We start from the raw sequence: 21,385 nt of genomic DNA, 5'->3' as shown, positions 1-21,385 counted from the left end.
TTCACGCTCGGTCTATTCTTATTATGTCTATGATTCTTACTATGTCTATGATTATATGCAAATTACACCGAGATTGTCTCGATATTAGAGTCGCACCACTACTTCATTCCTCAGTCAGAGATAGTGGAGGCTCGTAGCGGTCGATGTGAGAACTGAAAAGATGAACGTCATAGTCGGACTGCAAAGATCGATTACCATCCCACGCTGTATCATTTAGTTTTCCACAAGTCCGCTACGAGCCTCCACCTTGATTGTCCTTGACGCGATTCACTTGATGGTCCTTGATCGAGCAGTGAGACAGCGATACTCGATATCGGATCGAAACGGACTTTTTGACCGACAATTGCTGAAGGAAATCTTTTATTTTGACGGCAAAACGCGTCCCTCGAGAGAAACGTATTCTCTCGCGGCATGGCATGTACGAAAGCTGATTTTCAAATCGTGTGCACTGTGTGGCCCGAGGCCGATCGGATGGCGCATGCGCGACTGTGAGATCGCTGACGCAGGGAGTACGTCAGCTGTTTTGTTAGGCTCTCGCGGTGGAACGTGCGTGTGCGTCCGTTCGTTGGTTCGTTCGTCCGTTCGTCCGTTCGTCGTCGTCGTCGTCGTCGTCGGGAATGGTGTTGCATTGTTGACTGGTGGGGCATTCGTCTTTCGCGCAACTTTCATCATCGCACCGTTACGGACGCGGTCCTTTGTTCGTCGTAGACACGCGCGCGTGCAAGCAACCGAGGCCGCGCGCGTTCCTGGGCGGTTCTGCGTGCGGAAGAATCGCAGACGCGTGAACGTGTGCGTGGAGCCCGTCCTCACCCTCGCCGTCTTGTTGCTCCGTAGGAAAGGTAGCCCGTCTGCGCGCCGACCGATCTCTCACGGGGACGCCAGCACCGCCAGTTCCGTTCGGTCTGTTCGCGAGACTACTTGACGGAACGGAATCGGGACGTTCTGGCCCGCTCGGAGGGGTAGACGCGCCGCGATATTCCGAGAGGCGCAGCGGTGAAACATGGCACAGCCGACGAGCAGCGCGCTACGGGCGCTCGCCCTCGAGTACAAGAGCCTCCAGGAGGAACCCGTCGAGGGCTTTCGCGTCAAGCTGGTTAACGAGGACAACATGTTCGAGTGGGAAGTCGCGATCTTCGGCCCGCCCGACACGCTCTACCAAGGCGGATATTTCAAGGTACCGCTGCTGCATCTGTTTCTCTTTTTTCCCTGCGCGCGCGTGTGTGTGTGCGTGCGCGTGTATTTACGCGAGTCGCCATGCGGAGGAACAACGAGGTATCGACGACCAGTGTGCACTAGTGGCTTAGCGTTACACGCGCACCATCGTTCCTTGGTTAGGTCGACGACGACGGTGCGTCGCGTTCCGTTCCGTTCCTTTTCCCCGCGGAGCGGAACGAGAAGGACAGCTTGATCGCTGGCAGGAGGGAAATCGGGAGCCGTCGTCGCTTCTATCCGCGCGCGAGCGGATTCTCTTTATCGGGCGTTACGCACGCGTTATCGTCAGCAAGCGTAAACAAAGGTGCCCCGCGCGAGCTGCGGGACGACTTTTGAAAACGCAGCATGGCGACGTGTGTTAATTCGCTTCTTTACGAAATGGAGCACGAGTAACGTACATGTATGTACTGTAACCTCGAGCATAAACGACCTCGATGCTATTAGGTCTGTTCTTTCTAGCTGCACTGCTGAACTAGTGCAGTACGTTAAAGTGAGACGAGTATATCTTTTCTCACTCTGACTTATTGACAACCGTTTCGGTTTGCAAGTAAGGCCATGCGCGAGTTGGAGCACCGATGCTATTATCTATTCCTCCGGTAACTCGATACAGAATGAATGCTTATCGCCGCGCGATATCGCCGATACGTGCTTTCTAATGTGGCATACACGGACAGGACAAATTCTGTCCGACGTGGAGAAGACTCGAAAATAGAAAGTGCAAATTAACATGATATAATTAATAACACGATACTAATTAAACAATGAAACCTTTCACATAAAATTGTAAAATTGTCAAATTTTATATTTAAATAATTGGTTGTGATTGTGTGAATTTGAAATTATATATTCGCATTAAGGTAACAACAGTGTACACGGTGTTATTAAATGCCCGCACGTGTACTCTTGTGGAATTTCGAGTTCACTGTATGCCTATCCTTGAGATGATGTTTATCTTACCGTTTTCCTGCCAAATCACACGCGAATCATTGCCTTGAATTGCCACGTAAATAACGGCGTTCATGAAAGACACGTCGCTTTTGTGCTTTCCACTTCGAGAAAAGTAAATCGTCGTTAGCTTTCCTCACCGTCGGACAGTTTAGCGTTTAGCCAGTTGTCGAAATGGAGCCAAAGCCGCACTTAAAAAGTGATTTGGCCGAACAATCGGAAAATCACGCAGAGCAATTCGTGTGCAGTAGAAAGGCACGGTAACAAAAGATTGTCACGATTTTGCCCTTTCAACGCGATGACCTGGTATGGTCGGGATGACGAGGCAGGGACTTCAGTGTCCGCCGGGTTAAAAGCCAGACTTGTAAAATGAGTTCTGCCATTGACGCCGTGGCTGTAAATTTTTTGCATGTCCTGCCGCCGCTGTCCCGTCCGCTTTCTAAACCACTCTCCGCCGGCCGAGCGAGTGAACGCCTATTCACGTAACGCGAGGTATCTTCCCACAACGTAACCAGCGGTAACGAGCATGGCGTTTCTCGTGAACCGTGTATCTCGTGCACGTATAAATCCCCCCGCCTAGCTACTTCGAAGGACTGCGTCCATTGCCACGCTGCTCCGCTTCGTCGCGGATTAATCTATTATCCGCTTCGCGTAATCGCGTTAGCCCTTAACCGGTGAGCGCTCATCAGGTTGCGCTGCGCTCAGGTAAACAACCGCTTTCATCTTACGCCGCGGCTCAAGTATCTTCGCGAATGAGTAACTTTACTCACCCCTACGTCCCCAATTGTCCAGGGAGCCTCCCGCCGCGTTTTCCTTCGCCCATGAATCTCCCAGCCAATTTGAACCGAAATCAAAACTCGGGGAGATCGAGATAGCTCTCGAGGAAACAATTTCTTATTTCGAGCTTTCGGTGGATCGCATTTCGGAGCGCAAATACAGCATATTGCGTTTATTTTCAAGTCAATTTCTTACTTTATTGTTTATTGTATCGTGACTTATGACGCGACTGAACCAACTGAAACTTGCACTCGGGAAAGTTTTGCATCACGATGCGCGTGTCGCCGTTGATGACTCGATAATACAAATGCAGTACTAAATGAATGCATGTGCACATATCTGATCAGATTACGTTATCCCCGTTCATTTTCCGTGACGATTGCTAGTCAAACTGGATCAACATGGAAAATTTGTACCGCGAAGTCCAAATGTCTTTCACGTCTTTCCCGAATTAGATATTTTCATATTATAATGGTGGGTCGACTTTTAGTGTAGCGACGACGGTGCACGTTTGTCTTAACGGAATGAGATTAGGTGAAAGTTGGTTGGCCGTGCCGATCAGTAGGGCCTGCTTGCATCCAGAAATAGACTCGAGACACAACGCTCGATGGCATTTTATGTAACTGGCAGCCGTTGTCGCGCTCTTCGCCTTTTACCGAGCCATGCATAAATTCTGATTAAGGGGCCTCTGATAAGTGGAACGTGATCTTGTAAAAACACATTAAGGCTAACGTTATGATATTGAAGAGTATAAGGAACAATATCTCCCTCGTTATTCATTCTTTACTCTAGGAGAATGATCATTTTTCGTAATCGCGCGATGCCGATGCACGCTATTAAATTGCGGATGTCCATTGAGGTCAAGGTAACTTCTGTTTGTCTCTCGAAAGCATCGCACGTAATTTTATCTTGTTACTTTATCGAAACTTAAGCAGAAAATTAAAATTGTTTAAACTGCTTGAGATTACGGGGAAATCCTGGTTGCGAGCTTGATCGGGTCCTCATCCTTTCACCTCGCGAAGAGATGGGCATCCCGCACTCCGCGAGTATCACAACTTTCCACGATAATATTGTACAAGTACAGAATCGATACACAATCCGTAGCAAGAAGTGCAGTTGCCAATTTCTCCCGGTGATTCCGATAGAAAACGTATCCGCTGCATCCCGCACAACTGAGCGAAACGAGCCAAACATTATTTTTATCTTTTCCTTTGTTCCCGCGTATTGCGAAATGGAATAATCGTTTCAATCATTATTGCATTGTTACATTGTCTCGCAATGTACTTTCTTCAAAATTTTAATTTTTTTATATTTAAGGGAACAGTTTGTGCCTAATCAGATTGGTCTGCGATTGGAAACGATGCGATTTCATGTTTTTAAGTCACAACATAGCTCGCGTTACACAACGTCGCGCTACGATGACCAGTGTGGTGCTTATTGTCGAAGTAGGTCGCGAAAATTTGTAGGTCGCACGGCGGAGTTGCAACGAAAGACGACGAGAGGCGATAGCTCCATGCTGGAGCAACTTGTAAAAATCATTGCAAATCATAACTTCTCTCGTGTAAACGAGACTTTTATGTTAAATGCACACGCACGCTGTAGCACGTAAATGCTACATGGAATTTCACTGTAAAAGCAAAAAATTGCATCATAGACAATTCTTGGACTTATAACGAATGTCATGCGAGATCGCGCGCTGATAGTTGCGATCGATATACGGTATCGCATCGACAAAGCTCCGACTATTTGTTTTTCCCCGGACGTATGGCAAATGAGCCACGTGAAAAAAAGAATTATAAAACAATTGCAGCGAAATATAGTTGAACGCGTTGCCGATCACCACGTTGAGACGCTAAAGAGAAATAGAACAATATTTTCCAGCGTGAACCGTTAATTGCTTTTTATTTTATTTTATTTTTATTTTAAGGACAAGTTTAGAGGTACCGGCCATTCGAAGCAGCGACGTGTCAGAATTTGGAGACACACGTGGACCGACATGGACGCAGTTTTCCCGAGTAGATTTTTCATGGCACTGCAGGCCAGTGTAGTCGGTAGAAAGTAGGTTAATTCTAGAACGCGGTTATCCCGGAGGACGAGGTGGATATTTGGGCCATGACCAGGTCGCGATCAATATAGCGTCCCGACGGCGAAGCCCACATTGAACAACCAGACACCCCTTTCGCGCTCTGGAATGGAAATCGATATTGTCGCGAATCCCCCTCTCGGAGATTCCAAGCCCGATCGAAATGCCGAATCTCGTCGACGTCGCGCTCGCGCTCCGATTTTACATCTTGTCTTGTTATCTTGGCTATACGTTCTAGACGGCCATGTTGCTCCACTTTTGCAGCATCGGAGAGAGAACCCTGATATCTTTATTCACGGGATATATATATATATATATATAGGGTGGTCTTTTTTTTATCGCGATGGATTTCTTTTTAATCGATTAGTACTTGTCACAGTAAGGTGATGCAGGAGCGATCGCAACTTGTTGATTTCCGACGAGTTACCCATCTTTACGACTCAGATCTGAAAATCTAGATAAAGGCCATTTGAGACTACACGAATCGTAAAAAAAGCGGAATCGTAAGATCTATCTTGGGCTTGTATTAGAGTATAAGTTTGATGCGAACGTTGATACCTGCTTGGAGACATGCGGAAACGTTTCCCACGTTTATTCGTGACAATGGAACCGCGACGACTGACGCAAGGTACATTTTTCTGCGCGCGTCCGTGTCGTAGGATATTGAACTCACCGAAATTATAACGGGTTTCAATCCCCGTTCCTAGCAAAGAGGCGCGTTGCGTAGACTATGCGTGGGTGTCCCGGCGCGACACCGCGACTCGAATGTCGAGGATGTACGTTGCACATTGACTGAGAGCTTGATTCGTTATGTTGCAGGCACACATGAAGTTCCCGCCGGATTATCCGTACAGTCCACCGAGCATCCGTTTCATGACAAAAGTTTGGCACCCGAATGTATATGAGGTGAGTGAATATACGGGAATTATCGATCTCCCGCACATACTCTCTCCTTCTCTCTCTCTTTCGCTCTGTCTCTCCCCTCGTTTCGACCCTTCCAACCCGTACGCCGTGTACGTGCGTGTCCTTCCCGTCTCCCTTGCGTCCCTTTTCCGTTCATCCGTCCCGCTTTTACCCCGCTGATGCCGGCACTCGCCGTATAACGACCGTCCCGCTCTGTCCGTCCGTCTGCCCTCTTTATTTTCCACCCTCTGCCGCCATAGCTTTTACAAGCATCAGCTTTTACATCGTCACTTTCAGCACTCGTGCAACCACCCGACTCGTCCAAACCGCCTTCGGTCGCTTCCATCGAAACGCAACGGCGCGGCGGTCGGTGCGCGGCGAGGAGGGGAGGGAAAAAAAGAAAGTAAAAACGATCGACTTGAAAAATTATGCGATGCCGATGGTAATCACCGCTCGAGGTTGCATTTATATTGACGTATCGCCACCGCCACCGTATTCTTGGAACGTCCGGCCGTACTATATTTATCGTGGACTCGCATCGTCACGTTCGGCGTTTGTAAAACTCTGTAATTCCCGTTCTTTCGCCACATCCGCCAATGCGCGAACCCGCACGACGATTAGCGAGAAGCAAGGCGGAGGGGCGAGTTGTCGGCGCTGGTGCTGATAATGCCGATCCGTGCTGTTTTTTACGAGGACTGATCGTCGCGTTGTTCGCCACTTTAAGAGGCCGAAAGCACGACGACCGTTTCCGGTCTACTGTCCGCGCGACTGTCACACGCGACACGGCACGAGTCGCATCCGCCTGCCTTCTCACCTGTAGAACAAAGCATTAATGACACGATGAAATATTTATTAAAGCGTTGAGATTGGCGAGGCGTCGCCGTCGTCACGACCAGTAAAATGAATTTTCTTCGAGATCGGAATCTCCGATCGCGAGTACATTTCCGCGTTCCACTTGCGTATCATTCGCGTTCGTTTTGCGTAAAAAGTATCGCATTGCCACACGCTTATCGACCTCGGCCGTGTCGCATCTCTTGCTCGCCGTGCGTCGTATATGACCCTTCGGCGGCTAGCGAAGCGAAGTCAATGACCGTCGAAAGCCCGTGTGGACATCCGTGTCCACTCGCCCGTCGTCGATAGGGATGGCAACAGGGAGAACGTGTTATGAGTAACGAGGCAAACATGAATACTTCTTTTTCTCGCGGTCTGGTGTCTGTCGAAGAGAGGCTATTAAAGTTTGCAGATACAGTTATTCTTGCAGTACCTAGTTATATAGACGACGCCTACTGGAAGATGCTTATAGTACGTTGCCTGGGATTAAGGGGGGAGCCAGCTTCAGAACGCTGAAAATAAGGTATATTTTACGAATTGTTTTTGGAGAAACTATACAGCGGATCATTATAAAACTTTTATGCATTTATTAGTACATGTTTAAAGATAAACAAAATTATTTTTTTATTTGAATATATCGCTCGTAGAGGTCGTCCTGGAGAAATCTTAGTGCGGCCGCGTCGCCGGCATTGCAAATTGGTGAGCATTCTCCTGCCTCCAAATTTCGTCTAAACTGAAAAATTGAAATATCTTCTCGTTATTTATGAATTCCCATCGTCGATGAACCAACGAGAGAAGAAAAAAGTTGAAAAGTGCCAAAATGGTGGAGCTTAGAACACAAAAGTACGATTTTTAGGCAAAGTTTTTGAACTTTTTCATGCAAAAATAATTGTTTGACTTAATGTTTTTATGAATATTAAAGGTTCATCGACGATGGGAATTCATAGATAACGAGAAAATATTTCAATTTTTCAGTTTGGATGAAATTTGGAGGCAGGAGAATGCTCACCAATTTACAATGCCTCCAGGACGACCTCTACAGGCGATATATTCAAATAAAAAAATAATTTTTTTTATCTTTAAACATGTACTAATAAATGCATAAAAGTTTTATAATGATCCGCTGTATTGTTTCTCCAAAAAAATTCGTAAAATTATACCTTATTTTCAACGTTCTAAAGCAGGCTCCCCCCTTAAACGAGATACCGCTGAGAATGCGTCGCTGCACGTCGGCTTGGAAACGCGAGTATGAAAATGCTGCTGCATCAGTTATTCGTAGATATTAATGAGAAACAAATTCACTCACGAAATACCGTAAATTTTAATGCAATTTTTCCATCGCTGAGCTCCTTACGTAATATACGTAATAATATCTTCTTGCTATCTCACTTCGGACGCCCAAAATGATTGACCTATTTGCTAATCGATTGATAAGCCGAACGGCTTACGTAAGTGTAATTATTATGCGTCGCGAACAAGCGAGTCGGATTCTCGTTTCCATCGTATACCGAAGTGCCAAGCGTCTGTTTTTTTTATCGGCGCTTCAAGGTACCTTGAGTATAACTTGATGCACACACTTTGTACACTGCGTATCTTTATGTCTTGAGTGAAACCGTAGTAAACTCGCACTCGACGTTAACTGCGCAGCGAGAATACAGCTGTCTTTACGTTTCCGCGGGATCGAGACCGCTCGAAAGTCATTGTCGATTATACAAAGGAAAGTGATCATACGCAGAGGAGCCGTCTTTATCTCGTTTTTTTTCCCGCTACGTGAAACTTGGTTCCGATGACAATCTGCACGTTGCGCAAGCCCTCGGAGGAAACAGTACCTGCTCCAATATGTGGAGGTCTTTCGCAATCGAAGCCAGCCGTTGTAGAAAGGTTACTCGATATATACCGCGGCTTAACACGCGCACGGCTCGCTCTTCTCGCGGACCAACTTTCCCCGTCATGAAATTCATATTATTTATACGTATACACACTATATTGCACACATTGTGCGAAAGATCTCCTTCGAGCTTGCGTGTCTACGCGTAAAACAATCGTCAGCGATGTGCAGCACGTAGCGTAGTGTAGACTATCATTTCAGAGGAACATCGGAACTGTTTAATTTAGCTTACACGTATGCATAGTGTATACACGTGCGGATCGTGTACATTGCGTCGAGTCGTCAGGCGCCATCGTCTCCACATTTGTCCCTGTGCAGAGTAAAAATTGCAATTAAATGTTCAATAAGTATGTCTACACTGTAGGTGCATCTCGAGCGTCGGTCGCCTCTCGCAGCTCGCGCGATTCTACGCGTCCCGACACTCGCCGAGCGCACTCGTACGAATGCACGCGCGAACACAGCGATGCTATCGCTGCCGGAGCGGTCGTGTCAAGTGCCGGGCGTTTACTCGAGAAGCTCGCCTTCGCCTTCGCGGCTTATTACGAGGCGTTCGGAGCCGAGCCACGGTGAAACCACGAGATGCGCCTTGTCCTACTTGCCAAACGTCTCCGCGTCAGAGAGGCAGGCTACGAAGGAGTCGAGGAAATATGCGCAATCATTTGGGATTTTTTACATGAACTGTGCATACGTTACATTGCATGAAAAAATAGCTCATCATAAGAGTCACATATTGCAGTACTAACCAGAATCAAACGGTTTTACCTCGTGCTCGTGAGATAACGTATCTTACAGTCCCTGGCCTCAGAGATCATCAGAAGTATCACTCATCTCCAAATATGGTGTAGAACAGACGAACCGCGATGTCCTCGGTGACTTTACTTTAGATACGACCGAAATGGTACCCGGGTCCTTCGAGCGACGGTGTCTTCTCAGGGACAACGAACGCGGAACCGTAGAAGCGCCGAGGTCGCCGTGCCCCGCGTTGGCGAAAGGAAAACCGAGTAGTGAACTTCTGAAAAGCGTGCGCGACATAAAGTTGCGCTTCCCTACTTTTCCTTTTTATAGATACTAATAGATGTAAAATACTTCAAAATGACGGGAGCGTGCTTGTAACGTCAGACTTGAAATACCAATTTATTCAGCGACGCACATAAATTCATTCCTGCGCGCGAGTAAATAGATACGATACGTTGAGTAAACTTCTGAAAATAACACGCGTGAATTTCACGCGGTCGCGCAACAAGACAAAGCGGCCGATGCGACATTAGTCGAGCTGACAAAGAAGAGACTGTAAGCGCTAAGGAAATCAATCTAAAAAGTCTTCTTTTTTTCTTGTTTTTTGCAGAACGGTGATCTGTGCATATCAATCTTGCATCCACCCGTAGACGATCCACAGAGTGGCGAGTTACCCTGCGAGAGGTGGAATCCTACGCAAAATGTCAGGTGACTATGCCACAAATAAAGAGAAGCAGAAAATTACAGCTGTTGTTGCAAGATACATTAACTGATCGATTTTTCCCAGAACTATTTTGCTATCGGTGATCTCGTTGCTGAACGAACCCAACACATACAGCCCTGCCAACGTTGACGCATCTGTGATGTACAGACGTTGGCGTGACTCCAAAGGGAGAGACAAAGAATATGAAAATATCATAAGGTAAGACATCATCAATAATGCTATTTGCGTGACGTCACGCGGTTGCGGGAAATCGTGTATGTTTTCGTTGGAATTGATACATCGCGATAATACGGCTGAAAACTCACAGTTTCCCATGTTGCATTTATTTGATACGTAACTTTATCTAATACGTAAGATATAAATTATCGCGAAATATTTTGCACGATGATGTATTCGAAACATTTAATGCACATAATCCGCAATCTTCCTCATTGATTGGATAGACATCCCGAGTACGAGTACTGAGCCGAGGTAGGTATTCTATCAACGAAAGTTTCCTATACGTTTCTTATTCAGGAAACAAGCCCAGGCTGCCAAAATGGAAGCGGAAAAGGAAGGTATCGTGGTACCCGTGACCCTCGAAGATTACTGCATAAAGACTCGAGCGAGGCCGGCCGAACAACAGCTAGACATGACCGACTTCTATGACGATGAGTACGAGCTAGACGATGATGAAGACGAGCAGCTGAGCGCAACCGACTACGAGGATGGCGATGATAGCGGCAATGGAGAATCGTGATCCATTTCTTAAAAGATAAACATGCAACAAAGACCCGAACCGCTAACTATTATATATCAGTTCTGTATAGATTAATAAATTAACGAGCTTCTAAACCGGATGAGATCTCTCTTTATCTCGATTGAGTTTTTTTCTTTGGACGCGCCAACAAAATTCGTGTTAGCTTTTATCTGTCGGGGAAGCTGAAAATGTGGAAAGTAGAATTTCTCTCAAGCCATCATTGATTGTCGCATGCTTGTTTTGAATCAATTTCGGCTGAGCGGGAATCGATCGAAAAATCCGTCGAGTATGTTGATATTTGAAGAGCGCTACGTATACCATTGCACGAATTCTTACAAATTCCGTGTTTACAAGCTCTTTAACTTAAGCAATATGCTACGGTATGGATATAAGTAATTTGATAGGAGCACTGTGCTTGTTGTGTTGTGGCTGGCACTTGGATTTCTCAAATACTATCGGACCAGTTGATTTACCTTGTAGTCGATTAATGTTCGATAAAAATGAACATGTGTAAAGCACACAAGAATGTGGCGACTTTACATTGAGCATCTAGTTTTATGCCATGTTCAGAGTTGCAAATGGGTACGTCAATTGATCCTAAGCGTAATATCGATACTAAAATTTGCATTAAATAACAGAAATTTGCGTTTGTTTTGCATAATCGTTTGTGTTGTAACATCACCGTCGATGGGAAAAGTAAGCTGCCGAAGAGAAGACCCGTTGGACCTTCTTAATAATGAATTTCGCATTAAACAGTATAAGATCCACACTATTGATGTCATTAATTATAATTATTTGTATACGTATGTAGAAATGCATATATTATGCATATAGCTCAATATGTGATTGTACTGATATTTTTGCCGTATTACTATTTTACCGAATCGTAAAGCAAAGCTAATGGTAATAATCATGATTATTTTTCGCAAACTTCAAATTCAAACGAGAAATTATAACGTTTCCAAATGGTTTCTGTTGCAAATCTCCCAAGTTTGTTAAAAACATTACGGTTAGTAACGATACACGGTGAGAAGAATAACTTGTGAAACGATACGTGCATAATGTTACAAAGTTTGTAACTTTAGCTCTTACTTGCAACTCTTTTTCGAAAGAGTTGTATCGTTGTGTTAAATGTTATCTCTCACGAAGCTAAAGCGAAGTTTTCCAATTTGGATTGGTTAGATTTTAACCGTTTTACTTAAATAAAAGGTATATTGGACATACAGCTAACCAACTCTGTGGTAGTATCTGTGCCCGTATGACTGAAATTGTAAATAGTACGTGAAAAATTCGATTTCGATGACACGAGGTACGCGAGTGGTGTGTATTCTGTTTTACTTATTTCTTCTTTGTTAGCTGTTTCATTATTGAAAGACCAAGACGAGGTGTTGACAGCGTTCAAACGATAAAATATAAATGCAAGAGGACATTTAAATTCCAATAGCATCTAAACGTATACTCTCTGCGCTTGTAGTACTGTAGCTAAAGTGAATATTCGCTAGTTCCTTCGACATATTGTAAAACCTATTCTCTCTCATTTCATGTTTTTCTTAGCTATTTAATAATAGGAAACGTGCAAAGCACGAGGTAATGTTGATCATTTGTATATTGGATATAATTCTTTCCTTTTTTTTGTACATACATAAACGATTTCTTCGTAACAGTTATTAATAAAATTAGAATAATACTATCACATATGTTTTGTCGATAATTTAGTGAATATAGGTAATGTGTCAGGTAATATTAATCATTTACTATTAATTATGACCTTTTTCACATGATGATAGGCTAATGCGAGGAAATATATGTAAATACATTTTATTATGGCAAAATATTGGGCTTGTGTATCTTCTTACACTACCGAGATATTTTCCACAAGGTGAAAGAGAAAGCGACGACAGTTATAAAAATATGTTTTATTCTTCACACAACTTTACATACACAGCAATTGCATAGAATAATGAGATTATGAATACAACAGTTCCATCGTTCTTTATGGTTCCAATCAACTGTAAAGCATTAGCAATTATATTGATCGCTATATAATCGAATATCGTGGAGGTAGTTGTCAGTGAGAGCTTTTATCACGAGGGTATCAGCGATTCTTCTTCCACGCATACACGACAGAAGGCACAATATAGAAATTCTTTAAAAACAAAAAAAACAAAATCAAATTGTTTCCTCGGACTGATAACAAAAAAAGTATAATCACTCTTCATCACTGGAACGATGATGCACTACTACAAACGCGTCGTGGCAAGCGCGTGCGTCACTTAATCGAATCCTGCGTATCTGATATGCAATTTCCACATGGAAAATGTTAATAAATACGAAAAAAGAAAAAACATTTAACAAAATGATGACGGGAGAGAAGAAAACAGAAACAGCTTAACGTTACCGATGATATGCGATGCGAGACGAGTTTTGTAAGCTCCAGCTTACGGCTAGCATCATGTTTACGAAATACTTAATAATTTACTTCGAGTGATATCAAACCGAGATTATTGTCATGTGTGATTAGGGACGGTCGTTTTAAGGAAAACGTCGATTAGCCCAGCATTGCGAGCAGTAGTACTGGTTTTCCGGCGATCCAAAGAATTGGCAGTGTTCACTGCGGCACACTTTCACGATGCCCTGCAAAAGCGGCGGTCAATTAAAATCCTTTTCGGAAAACGTGAATTTTGGAATTGTCACCATCGTTCCAAGTACCTTTGAACTGTCACTATTGTTCCAAGTCTCTGGCCCCGCGTTATTTGATGGCGTTTGGTCGTTATAAAACGTAGATCTGCAGAGAGAACGTTAATTTTAGTAATCGTGGTAATCGACGGTGAGAATTTTCATTCTGCCATGTCATCATACCTCGAAAGATAAAGCGTATGATCTTTATTTGTATTCGTAGGTAACAACTTGCTAACGCTCGCGTGACTACCGCGATCACTAGCAGCGTAAAATTTGGATCTTCCAGCGCCGTAATTCAACTCGCTGCCTGTGTCATCCACTTGATGATCTTGCAGATACCTACAAATAGACGCGGCACATCTAAGCAACTTATTTATGCACAACGAGCGAAATCGCGCAATCGGCATACCTCGCATGGGCGCACTGCAGGTAATTTTGTAGCATTTGATCCACGTACTGATGACGCCTGCTCTTTATCCTCACACACAACAAACCTTCCGTAGATATCCCGTCACTGGACGAGGGTGGACTCTTTGGCCTCTTGGTGGTGACAGACCATAATTTTTTACCGACAGACCTGCCGAGGGAACTAAATTGTTCTAATAATTGTTTTGCCGTTTTCGACAGGGAACCGTCCGTATCGGAGATATCCTCTGACGTGAAACTCTGATACTCGCAGTCTAAATACTCTCGCAACAAGATTTCCATCTGCAAGATGATAACAGGTGAATTATTTTATTTTTGATTGATGCCAACAGTCCGTCAGGAAGCAATTTACGTACGGTGTCGTGCGTGCAAGTCAACAACTCGCGTGAACCGTCAACCCAATCCCAATCGGGACCGGGATCTACGGCGAACAAAACCGGCAACAGTTTGCCTGTGACTGGATCCACCAGCGGTATGCTGACTCCCTCGCCGCAAGCGCTACCGTAATCGTTGCATCCGTCGACCGTCACGAGCGGCGAGAAGTGTGCAGAATGATATGCTAGGAGTAGGGGAGTTCTGTGACAACGCGACGGCGGCACTTCCAAAGGCAGATAAACTCCACCGAACGGGATCGGTGCTAATGCTACTCCGTCGGCGTCTTTCAGCATAGTTTCCGCTATAACTATTATAGGCCTTCTTAAGGCATGGGCGAGGCTTAAAACGTGAATCTAAAAGAAACAAAAACGTAGAATTGTTAGAATCTCGGAAACGAGGTCCCCTCGAGTCGCGGTAGTACCTCTTCAAGGCTCTGATAGGAGGTAGTCTGGTTCCTGGTTACAGGAGAGGCCATATCCACTATACTCTGCCATTCCGATAACCATTCGGCTTCCGAATACGACAGTCCAGCAGCCGCGTTTAGGCCCGTCTGTCTCCATTTCCACCGTCTGAAAATTGCGTTCATGTACGTCGGTTCGATCACGTATCGTCTTCAGGATGTTCAACATGTTTCGTGTTATACCTGAAGAGAGCGTGTCTATATTCTCCTTTCGTTAGAGTATTATGCAATGCCTCTCGGAGAGTGAGTAATCTGTCATGAAAGCCCCACATCCCCAATGATGCAGCGTGTAGCAGACAATTGCCGTCCCCGGACGTCGCCAGTGGCCAAAGGACTCTGGTGGTGCCACTCTTGTACCACCAGTTCAAGCGACCTGCGGCCTCCAAGGAAGTCAAGCACCCGTTCTCTATCAGATCCTTTTCCAAGAACTTACGGAACGAATCTAGAAGTTTTTGACCAAGGCAGTGACGTTAGTAGATCCGCGATGAGACATTGTCATGATAGTTCAGAGTACCTGGATACACGGATAAGTCTGGCAACGAAAACGTAAACTCCGGTGTGTCGAGCGTCCCTAAGGATGCCAACTGCGAACGGGCGTAGGAGACGATGGCTGCATTCTCGGTTGCGCGGGAGATACCCCTGGCCAGCTTTTTCGTAGCACCCCCGGCGCCCTCCAGGCCGTTATCTGGGGTGCTCTCGCTCTCCAAGCCATCGTACATGGATAAACCAACGCTCATAACACAGCTAGATCCTGCGCACGACAAACAAGTATTCTACTTTCAGAATGAGTCATCTCGGTCAGAGTTTGGAAATGCTAAGATATCTGCCACGCAATCTACTTCTTGTGCGGCTAACTAGATAATTAATTCGTGTTGTTGTTATTGCAGGCAGATTGCAACATTAACTGCATGAGTCATGAAATTAATTAAGAGTAATTAGGGCGATTAGGTAACATTCAACAGTCTTTCTAGGCTAAAAATAGTATTAAATTTCACGCGAATTTTGCGAACGCACATTTCGGATAATGCAACGCGATTTATTCCATAAAGAAGGATGAGACTGTCCTCGTATCCGGGCGATGAAATTTTGACAGGTGCGTTATCTGAACAAACGTCGTGAGCGATCCGATTAAGCGCTTATCGTAGCAGATCGGATCGTATCTATTTTTAAAGTCGACAGTCCTCTCTACAGCTACTGCAGGTTGTAAACAAACGGTGCAGCGAGAAATGCACATACAGCAAGGTCACGGGAGATTCGTAACCGCCCGCGATTACGCGCGAGCGTCAGCCGCGTAATCGCGCGCCGCTGTGCATATGTACGCGCATATGTACGTACGCGGAGACCCACGGAAATAGGACAAGGTTTCGCGGCGACACTGGCTCTTCCCGAAAAAACCGTCACGCGCGAAATCGATCGCGACGCGCACACGGACACAGAGGGCGCGAGGCAGAGGGAGAGAGACGGGGGAACGGTGGACCTTCCCAACAAGCGCGAAAAATGCGCGAACGCGACTTTCGCTCTCGTTCGATCGTCATCTGCGCGTAAATATCTGCGTGGGAGTCTCGCATGCAGAGCGGACATAAGGTGCCAGGGGCGGGGGGAGGAGGGAGAGAAAGAGAGACGCAGCAACTGGGAGAAAAGGAGAAGGAACGATCGCGAACGCGGAAGGTGCGAGCCTCGGGCCGTTATCGAACTAACTCGCGGAAGCGACGCGGTAGCTCGACTGCCGATTTCCCGTCCGATGTCCCCTCGATGTCTCGACGTGCGTTCTTCTCATATCTCGCCCAGGCGACCCGCCGAGAGTCCGCCGACTACGGGCCGGGGTGTGCGACCGCGACGGGGCGAGCGCGAATCAGTCCGATCGCGGCGACATAACCTAGTAAGTTCGGCCGCGGTCTCGGGGGTAATCGCGTACCTCGGTGGCGCGAAGCCTAAATACTGCACACGCGGTGAAACTGCAACGGCAACGCACGGTAATCGCACGGTGTCGCTTTTTGTACGACGGGTCACGAGCGAACGTTACGTTTCCGCGCGCTGGTACGTTTCGAGCGATTCGTGGATTTTGGCGGTTAGCGAGGACGACGATTTAAACGGAAGCAAAGGTACCTCGACACTGCAGCTGCAGCGAGCCTCGTACGCGCGTTAACGTACGAGCATACGTTTCATACAAAGGTTCTCGGGATGAGAATGAATAAGCGATGATTCATGTCTTATCTGTATTTTCATGCTTCATTTCGAAGAAATCATTGCAATCGTCGATATTGATGAGATATTGATAGATCAAAGACTGATTTCGAGAACTTGCTCAGCTCGAAACATTCACCGTGCGCTAGCGCCCTCCCGAGCATCGTGACTGAAGTAGGAAACTGCAAGCAAACGACTACTGGTGGTAATAGATTGATAACGAGAGCATGCATACGTATAGAAATACATATAGAAATACGTATAGCTATAGAGGAGAATCCCCTATTATGAGATATGCTCCTAATATGAGATAATGGGGTTTCTGCTAACTAGTGAGCACCATCTTTTAGTTCCACCATGATCTTATTACTCTTGGTGTAAAATGTATTTAGTGAAAAATTCATTGTTCGTTATTGCGTTTAGCCTTTGCAAGAAAAGGTTTGTGAAATTGTGAACATGTCAAAGGAACTTGAGGTTAATCTTTAAACCTTGTTTATTATATAATAAAGAAATGGTTGGCAATAAATTCAGTATGCAATGATAGAGTAGAATCGTAGTAACAGGAAAATACGCAATTTGTTGAATTGCTTAATTGTAGAGGTTAGATTTCATGATCGCGGAACCGCTAGGCGTGTGGTTCGTATAATGAGATATTCAGGGTACTCTTAATATGAGATAATTATTGCTCGAATATGAAGATTATGTAGTGTAATAAAAAGAAAGAAAATACTACTTAAGGTTAAAGAAAAGTTAATACGAATTTATATTACGAATTTTTGTGTATGTAATTTTTATAGAATCTGACTATGGAGGTTAGAGATACGAGGAAGCATCGACAGTGGAATCGTGAAGATTTGGCGAAGGCTGTGGCAGCAGTAGTTTTTATAAAACTATGTAATAAAGTTTTTTAATTGCAATACTGATGTATTTCGCACTTTTAACACCGATTTCTCGAGGTATCTTATATTAGGAGCACACTTTCTCGATCCTGCGTAAAGCTCTTTTTTCAAATTTTTTTAATTTTCAGAAAAAATAATATTTAAATTAGTTTTTTCATTTCACCAGCCTAAAGCTTATTAAATTCTCTTCAAGATAACGTATTACATTTTTAAATTCTGCCTATAGATTTCCTTACATTCGGCAAAATCGATATGGTATCTCATATTCGGGGACTTTCCTCTACATATATAGCTAAAACTTGTCATGTAATTGTTACGATAAGACTCAATTGTCTCACGAGCATGCTTACGTAGTTGTAATTTTAAATATTTCAATATTTCGAACTGCGCATGCTCGGAGAGCCGCCATGACAGTTTGAAAGGTGCCCCGGTTCGGAATATTACGGAGCAACCGCGCTCCGTGATTAATTGCATATTTTATTCGTTTAATGTGTATCAAATGCGCCAATTTACGTCGGGAGTGCCGAATGAAGTACAGGCGATCACGGGAGTGTGCTAAATTCCGCAAATACTGGTGAACAACGACGTGTTGTCAGAACAAGGTAGAAATCTTTGAACATGCGCAGTTCGATACGCAGTTTCAAATATTCCAGTATCTCAATATATTTCAAACTGGACATGTTTAATTAAAAATTATAATAGTTGATTAATTAACTAATAGTTTCTAAGGCGCATCGGTTCAAAATATCACGGAGCGATCGTGCTCCGCGATTAATTGCGTATTTCACTCGTTTAATATCAAATGCACCAATTTACATCGGGATTGCCGATTAAAATGACGAGCGATCACGGGAGTGCATTAAATGCCATGAATATTGATAATCAATGATCATATCATCGAAACAAAGCACAAAGTTGTAATTCTTGAAGACCGACAGTGCGATTATTTCTCAATATCTCAATATTTCGAACTGCGCATGCTCGAACAGCCGCCATGACAGTTTGAAAGGTGCCCCGGTTCGGAATATTACGGAGCAACCGCGCTCCGTGATTAATTGCATATTTTATTCGTTTAATGTGTATCAAATGCGCCAATTTACGTCGGGAGTGCCGAATGAAGTACAGGCGATTACGGGAGTGTGCTAAATTCCGCAAATACTGGTGAACAACGACGTGTTGTCAGAACAAGGTAGAAATCTTTGAACATGCGCAGTTCGATACGCAGTTTCAAATATTCCAGTATCTCAATATATTTCAAACTGGACATGTTTAATTAAAAATTATAATAGTTGATTAATTAACTAATAGTTTCTAAGGCGCATCGGTTCAAAATATCACGGAGCGATCGTGCCCCGCGATTAATTGCGCATTTCATTCGTTTAATATCAAATGCACCAATTTACATCGGGATTGCCGATTAAAATGACGAGCGATCACGGGAGTGCATTAAATGCCATGAATATTGATAATCAATGATCATGTCATCGAAACAAAGCACAAAGTTGTAATTCTTGAAGACCGACAGTGCGATTATTTCTCAATATCTCAATATTTCGAACTGCGCATGCTCGAACAGCCGCCATGACAGTTTGAAAGGTGCCCCGGTTCGGAATATTACGGAGCAACCGCGCTCCGTGATTAATTGCATATTTTATTCGTTTAATGTGTATCAGATGCGCCAAGTTACGTCGGGAGTGCCGAATGAAGTACAGGCGATCACGGGAGTGTGCTAAATTCCGCAAATACTGGTGAACAACGACGTGTTGTCAGAACAAGGTAGAAATCTTTGAACATGCGCAGTTCGATACGCAGTTTCAAATATTCCAGTATCTCAATATATTTCAAACTGGACATGTTTAATTAAAAATTATAATAGTTGATTAATTAACTAATAGCTTCTAAGGCGCATCGGTTCAAAATATCACGGAGCGATCGTGCTCCGCGATTAATTGCGTATTTCACTCGTTTAATATCAAATGCACCAATTTACATCGGGATTGCCGATTAAAATGACGAGCGATCACGGGAGTGCATTAAATGCCATGAATATTGATAATCAATGATCATGTCATCGAAACAAAGCACAAAGTTGTAATTCTTGAAGACCGACAGTGCGATTATTTCTCAATATCTCAATATTTCGAACTGCGCATGCTCGAACAGCCGCCATGACAGTTTGAAAGGTGCCCCGATTCGGAATATTACGGAGCAACCGCGCTCCGTGATTAATTGCATATTTTATTCGTTTAACGTGTATCAAATGCGCCAAGTTACGTCGGGAGTGCCGAATGAAGTACAGGCGATCACGGGAGTGTGCTAAATTCCGCAAATACTGGTGAACAACGACGTGTTGTCAGAACAAGGTAGAAATCTTTGAACAAGCGCAGTTCGATACGCAGTTTCAAATATTCCAGTATCTCAATATATTTCAAACTGGACATGTTTAATTAAAAATTATAATAGTTGATTAATTAACTAATAGTTTCTAAGGCGCATCGGTTCAAAATATCACGGAGCGATCGTGCTCCGCGATTAATTGCGTATTTCACTCGTTTAATATCAAATGCACCAATTTACATCGGGATTGCCGATTAAAATGACGAGCGATCACGGGAGTGCATTAAATGCCATGAATATTGATAATCAATGATCATGTCATCGAAACAAAGCACAAAGTTGTAATTCTTGAAGACCGACAGTGCGATTATTTCTCAATATCTCAATATTTCGAGCTGCGCATGCTCGAACAGCCGCCATGACAGTTTGAAAGGTGCCCCGGTTCGGAATATTACGGAGCAACCGCGCTCCGTGATTAATTGCATATTTTATTCGTTTAATGTGAATCAGATGCGCCAATTTACGTCGGGAGTGCCGAATGAAGTACAGGCGATCACGGGAGTGCGTAATAGTCGCGAGTGCTGGTGATCAGTGATGCATCGTCGAATCGAAGTCTTGGGTCTCGGTGTCGCAAGTCTTGACGTACCGTGCAGTCTCGGTAAATATCACACGCTCGATTTTATTAGTAATTTAATGGCCCAGTGTTTGCGAATTGTCAAAATGCGCCTTCGAATTGCACCGTTACGACGTCTGCACGGCGAAAAAAGTTATGGTTATTGATACAATTGCTTGTGCAGCAATTGGTATAATCAACTCGCTTTTATGGCGCGTTCCGCCAAACGATTCTCTTCTTTCGCCGTGCCGTCGTAAAGTTCGAATCTGCCTTTGAACGTGATGCGCTTCGCGCGAACAGCGCCTCTTGCATAGCGGCTAAAAAATTATCGGGACGCGTCGTATTTTTAAAACTTCTGCAATTCCGTTATAATCGACATAATCTATCCGAACTATTGCGATCTGGCATTTTACTTCCGCATCTCCGAGAGAGTTAGATAAGAAATAGTTTTCACGTTTTACAATCTTTGATTTAATCGATTTGATAATCGAAAAGGCTACATTCTGAAGGCATTCGAAATATTTCAGAAAATTATAGAAAAGACAGACACAAGAATATTCGAAATATTGCAGAAA

The 21,385-nt window shown here is 44.3% G+C and overlaps 2 protein-coding genes across 6 annotated transcripts; one reads left to right on the top strand and one right to left on the bottom strand.

Annotated features, from left to right (window-relative positions):
• Positions 1-444: 444 nt before the first annotated feature.
• LOC105285054 (ubiquitin-conjugating enzyme E2 R2) lies at positions 445-12,665 on the top strand. Its single transcript, XM_011348986.3, has 5 exons — positions 445-1,174; positions 5,837-5,923; positions 9,985-10,082; positions 10,162-10,296; positions 10,615-12,665. Exons 1-5 carry the CDS (start codon positions 1,001-1,003, stop codon positions 10,835-10,837), a joined length of 717 nt encoding a protein of 238 aa, XP_011347288.1. The 5' UTR covers positions 445-1,000; the 3' UTR covers positions 10,838-12,665.
• Positions 12,666-12,738: 73 nt separating this feature from the next.
• LOC105285055 (OTU domain-containing protein 7B) lies at positions 12,739-16,846 on the bottom strand. 5 transcript variants are annotated; one of them, XM_011348991.3, is made up of 9 exons: positions 16,693-16,846; positions 15,292-15,528; positions 14,961-15,219; positions 14,739-14,886; positions 14,299-14,670; positions 13,926-14,224; positions 13,697-13,855; positions 13,547-13,622; positions 12,739-13,471 (listed from the first exon to the last, which is right to left on the bottom strand). In XM_011348991.3, the coding sequence occupies exons 2-9, from the start codon at positions 15,512-15,514 to the stop codon at positions 13,370-13,372; spliced, it is 1,638 nt and encodes a 545-aa protein (XP_011347293.2). In that variant the 5' UTR covers positions 15,515-15,528; positions 16,693-16,846; the 3' UTR covers positions 12,739-13,369. The 5 variants fall into 5 exon arrangements, with proteins under 5 accessions (XP_011347293.2, XP_011347289.2, XP_011347290.2 ...); XM_011348987.3 differs by lacking the exon at positions 16,693-16,846 and adding an exon at positions 16,476-16,656; XM_011348988.3 differs by lacking the exon at positions 16,693-16,846 and adding an exon at positions 15,792-16,588.
• Positions 16,847-21,385: the final 4,539 nt, after the last annotated feature.

The sequence above is a fragment of the Ooceraea biroi genome, chromosome 12 (assembly GCF_003672135.1).
Source record: "Ooceraea biroi isolate clonal line C1 chromosome 12, Obir_v5.4, whole genome shotgun sequence".
Taxonomy (NCBI): domain Eukaryota; kingdom Metazoa; phylum Arthropoda; class Insecta; order Hymenoptera; family Formicidae; genus Ooceraea; species Ooceraea biroi.
Note: the sequence above shows the minus strand (reverse complement) of the source record. Positions and strands in the feature narration are given on the sequence as shown.

What these genes read in the sequence shown, in the direction of transcription:
- LOC105285054 (XM_011348986.3), top strand. Translation starts at nt 1,001, where the DNA reads ATGGCACAGCCGACGAGCAGCGCGCTACGGGCGCTCGCCCTCGAGTAC. An exon ending in ACCAAGGCGGATATTTCAAG is followed by an intron (nt 1,175 to 5,836) that starts GTACCGCTGCTG and finishes GTTATGTTGCAG; the next exon opens with GCACACATGAAGTTCCCGCC. An exon ending in GGCACCCGAATGTATATGAG is followed by an intron (nt 5,924 to 9,984) that starts GTGAGTGAATAT and finishes TGTTTTTTGCAG; the next exon opens with AACGGTGATCTGTGCATATC.
- LOC105285055 (XM_011348987.3), bottom strand. Translation starts at nt 16,554, where the DNA reads ATGAGAAGAACGCACGTCGAGACATCGAGGGGACATCGGACGGGAAAT. An exon ending in CTACCGCGTCGCTTCCGCGA is followed by an intron (nt 15,529 to 16,475) that starts GTTAGTTCGATA and finishes TGTCGTGCGCAG; the next exon opens with GATCTAGCTGTGTTATGAGC. An exon ending in ACAATAGTGACAGTTCAAAG is followed by an intron (nt 13,472 to 13,546) that starts GTACTTGGAACG and finishes CCGCTTTTGCAG; the next exon opens with GGCATCGTGAAAGTGTGCCG.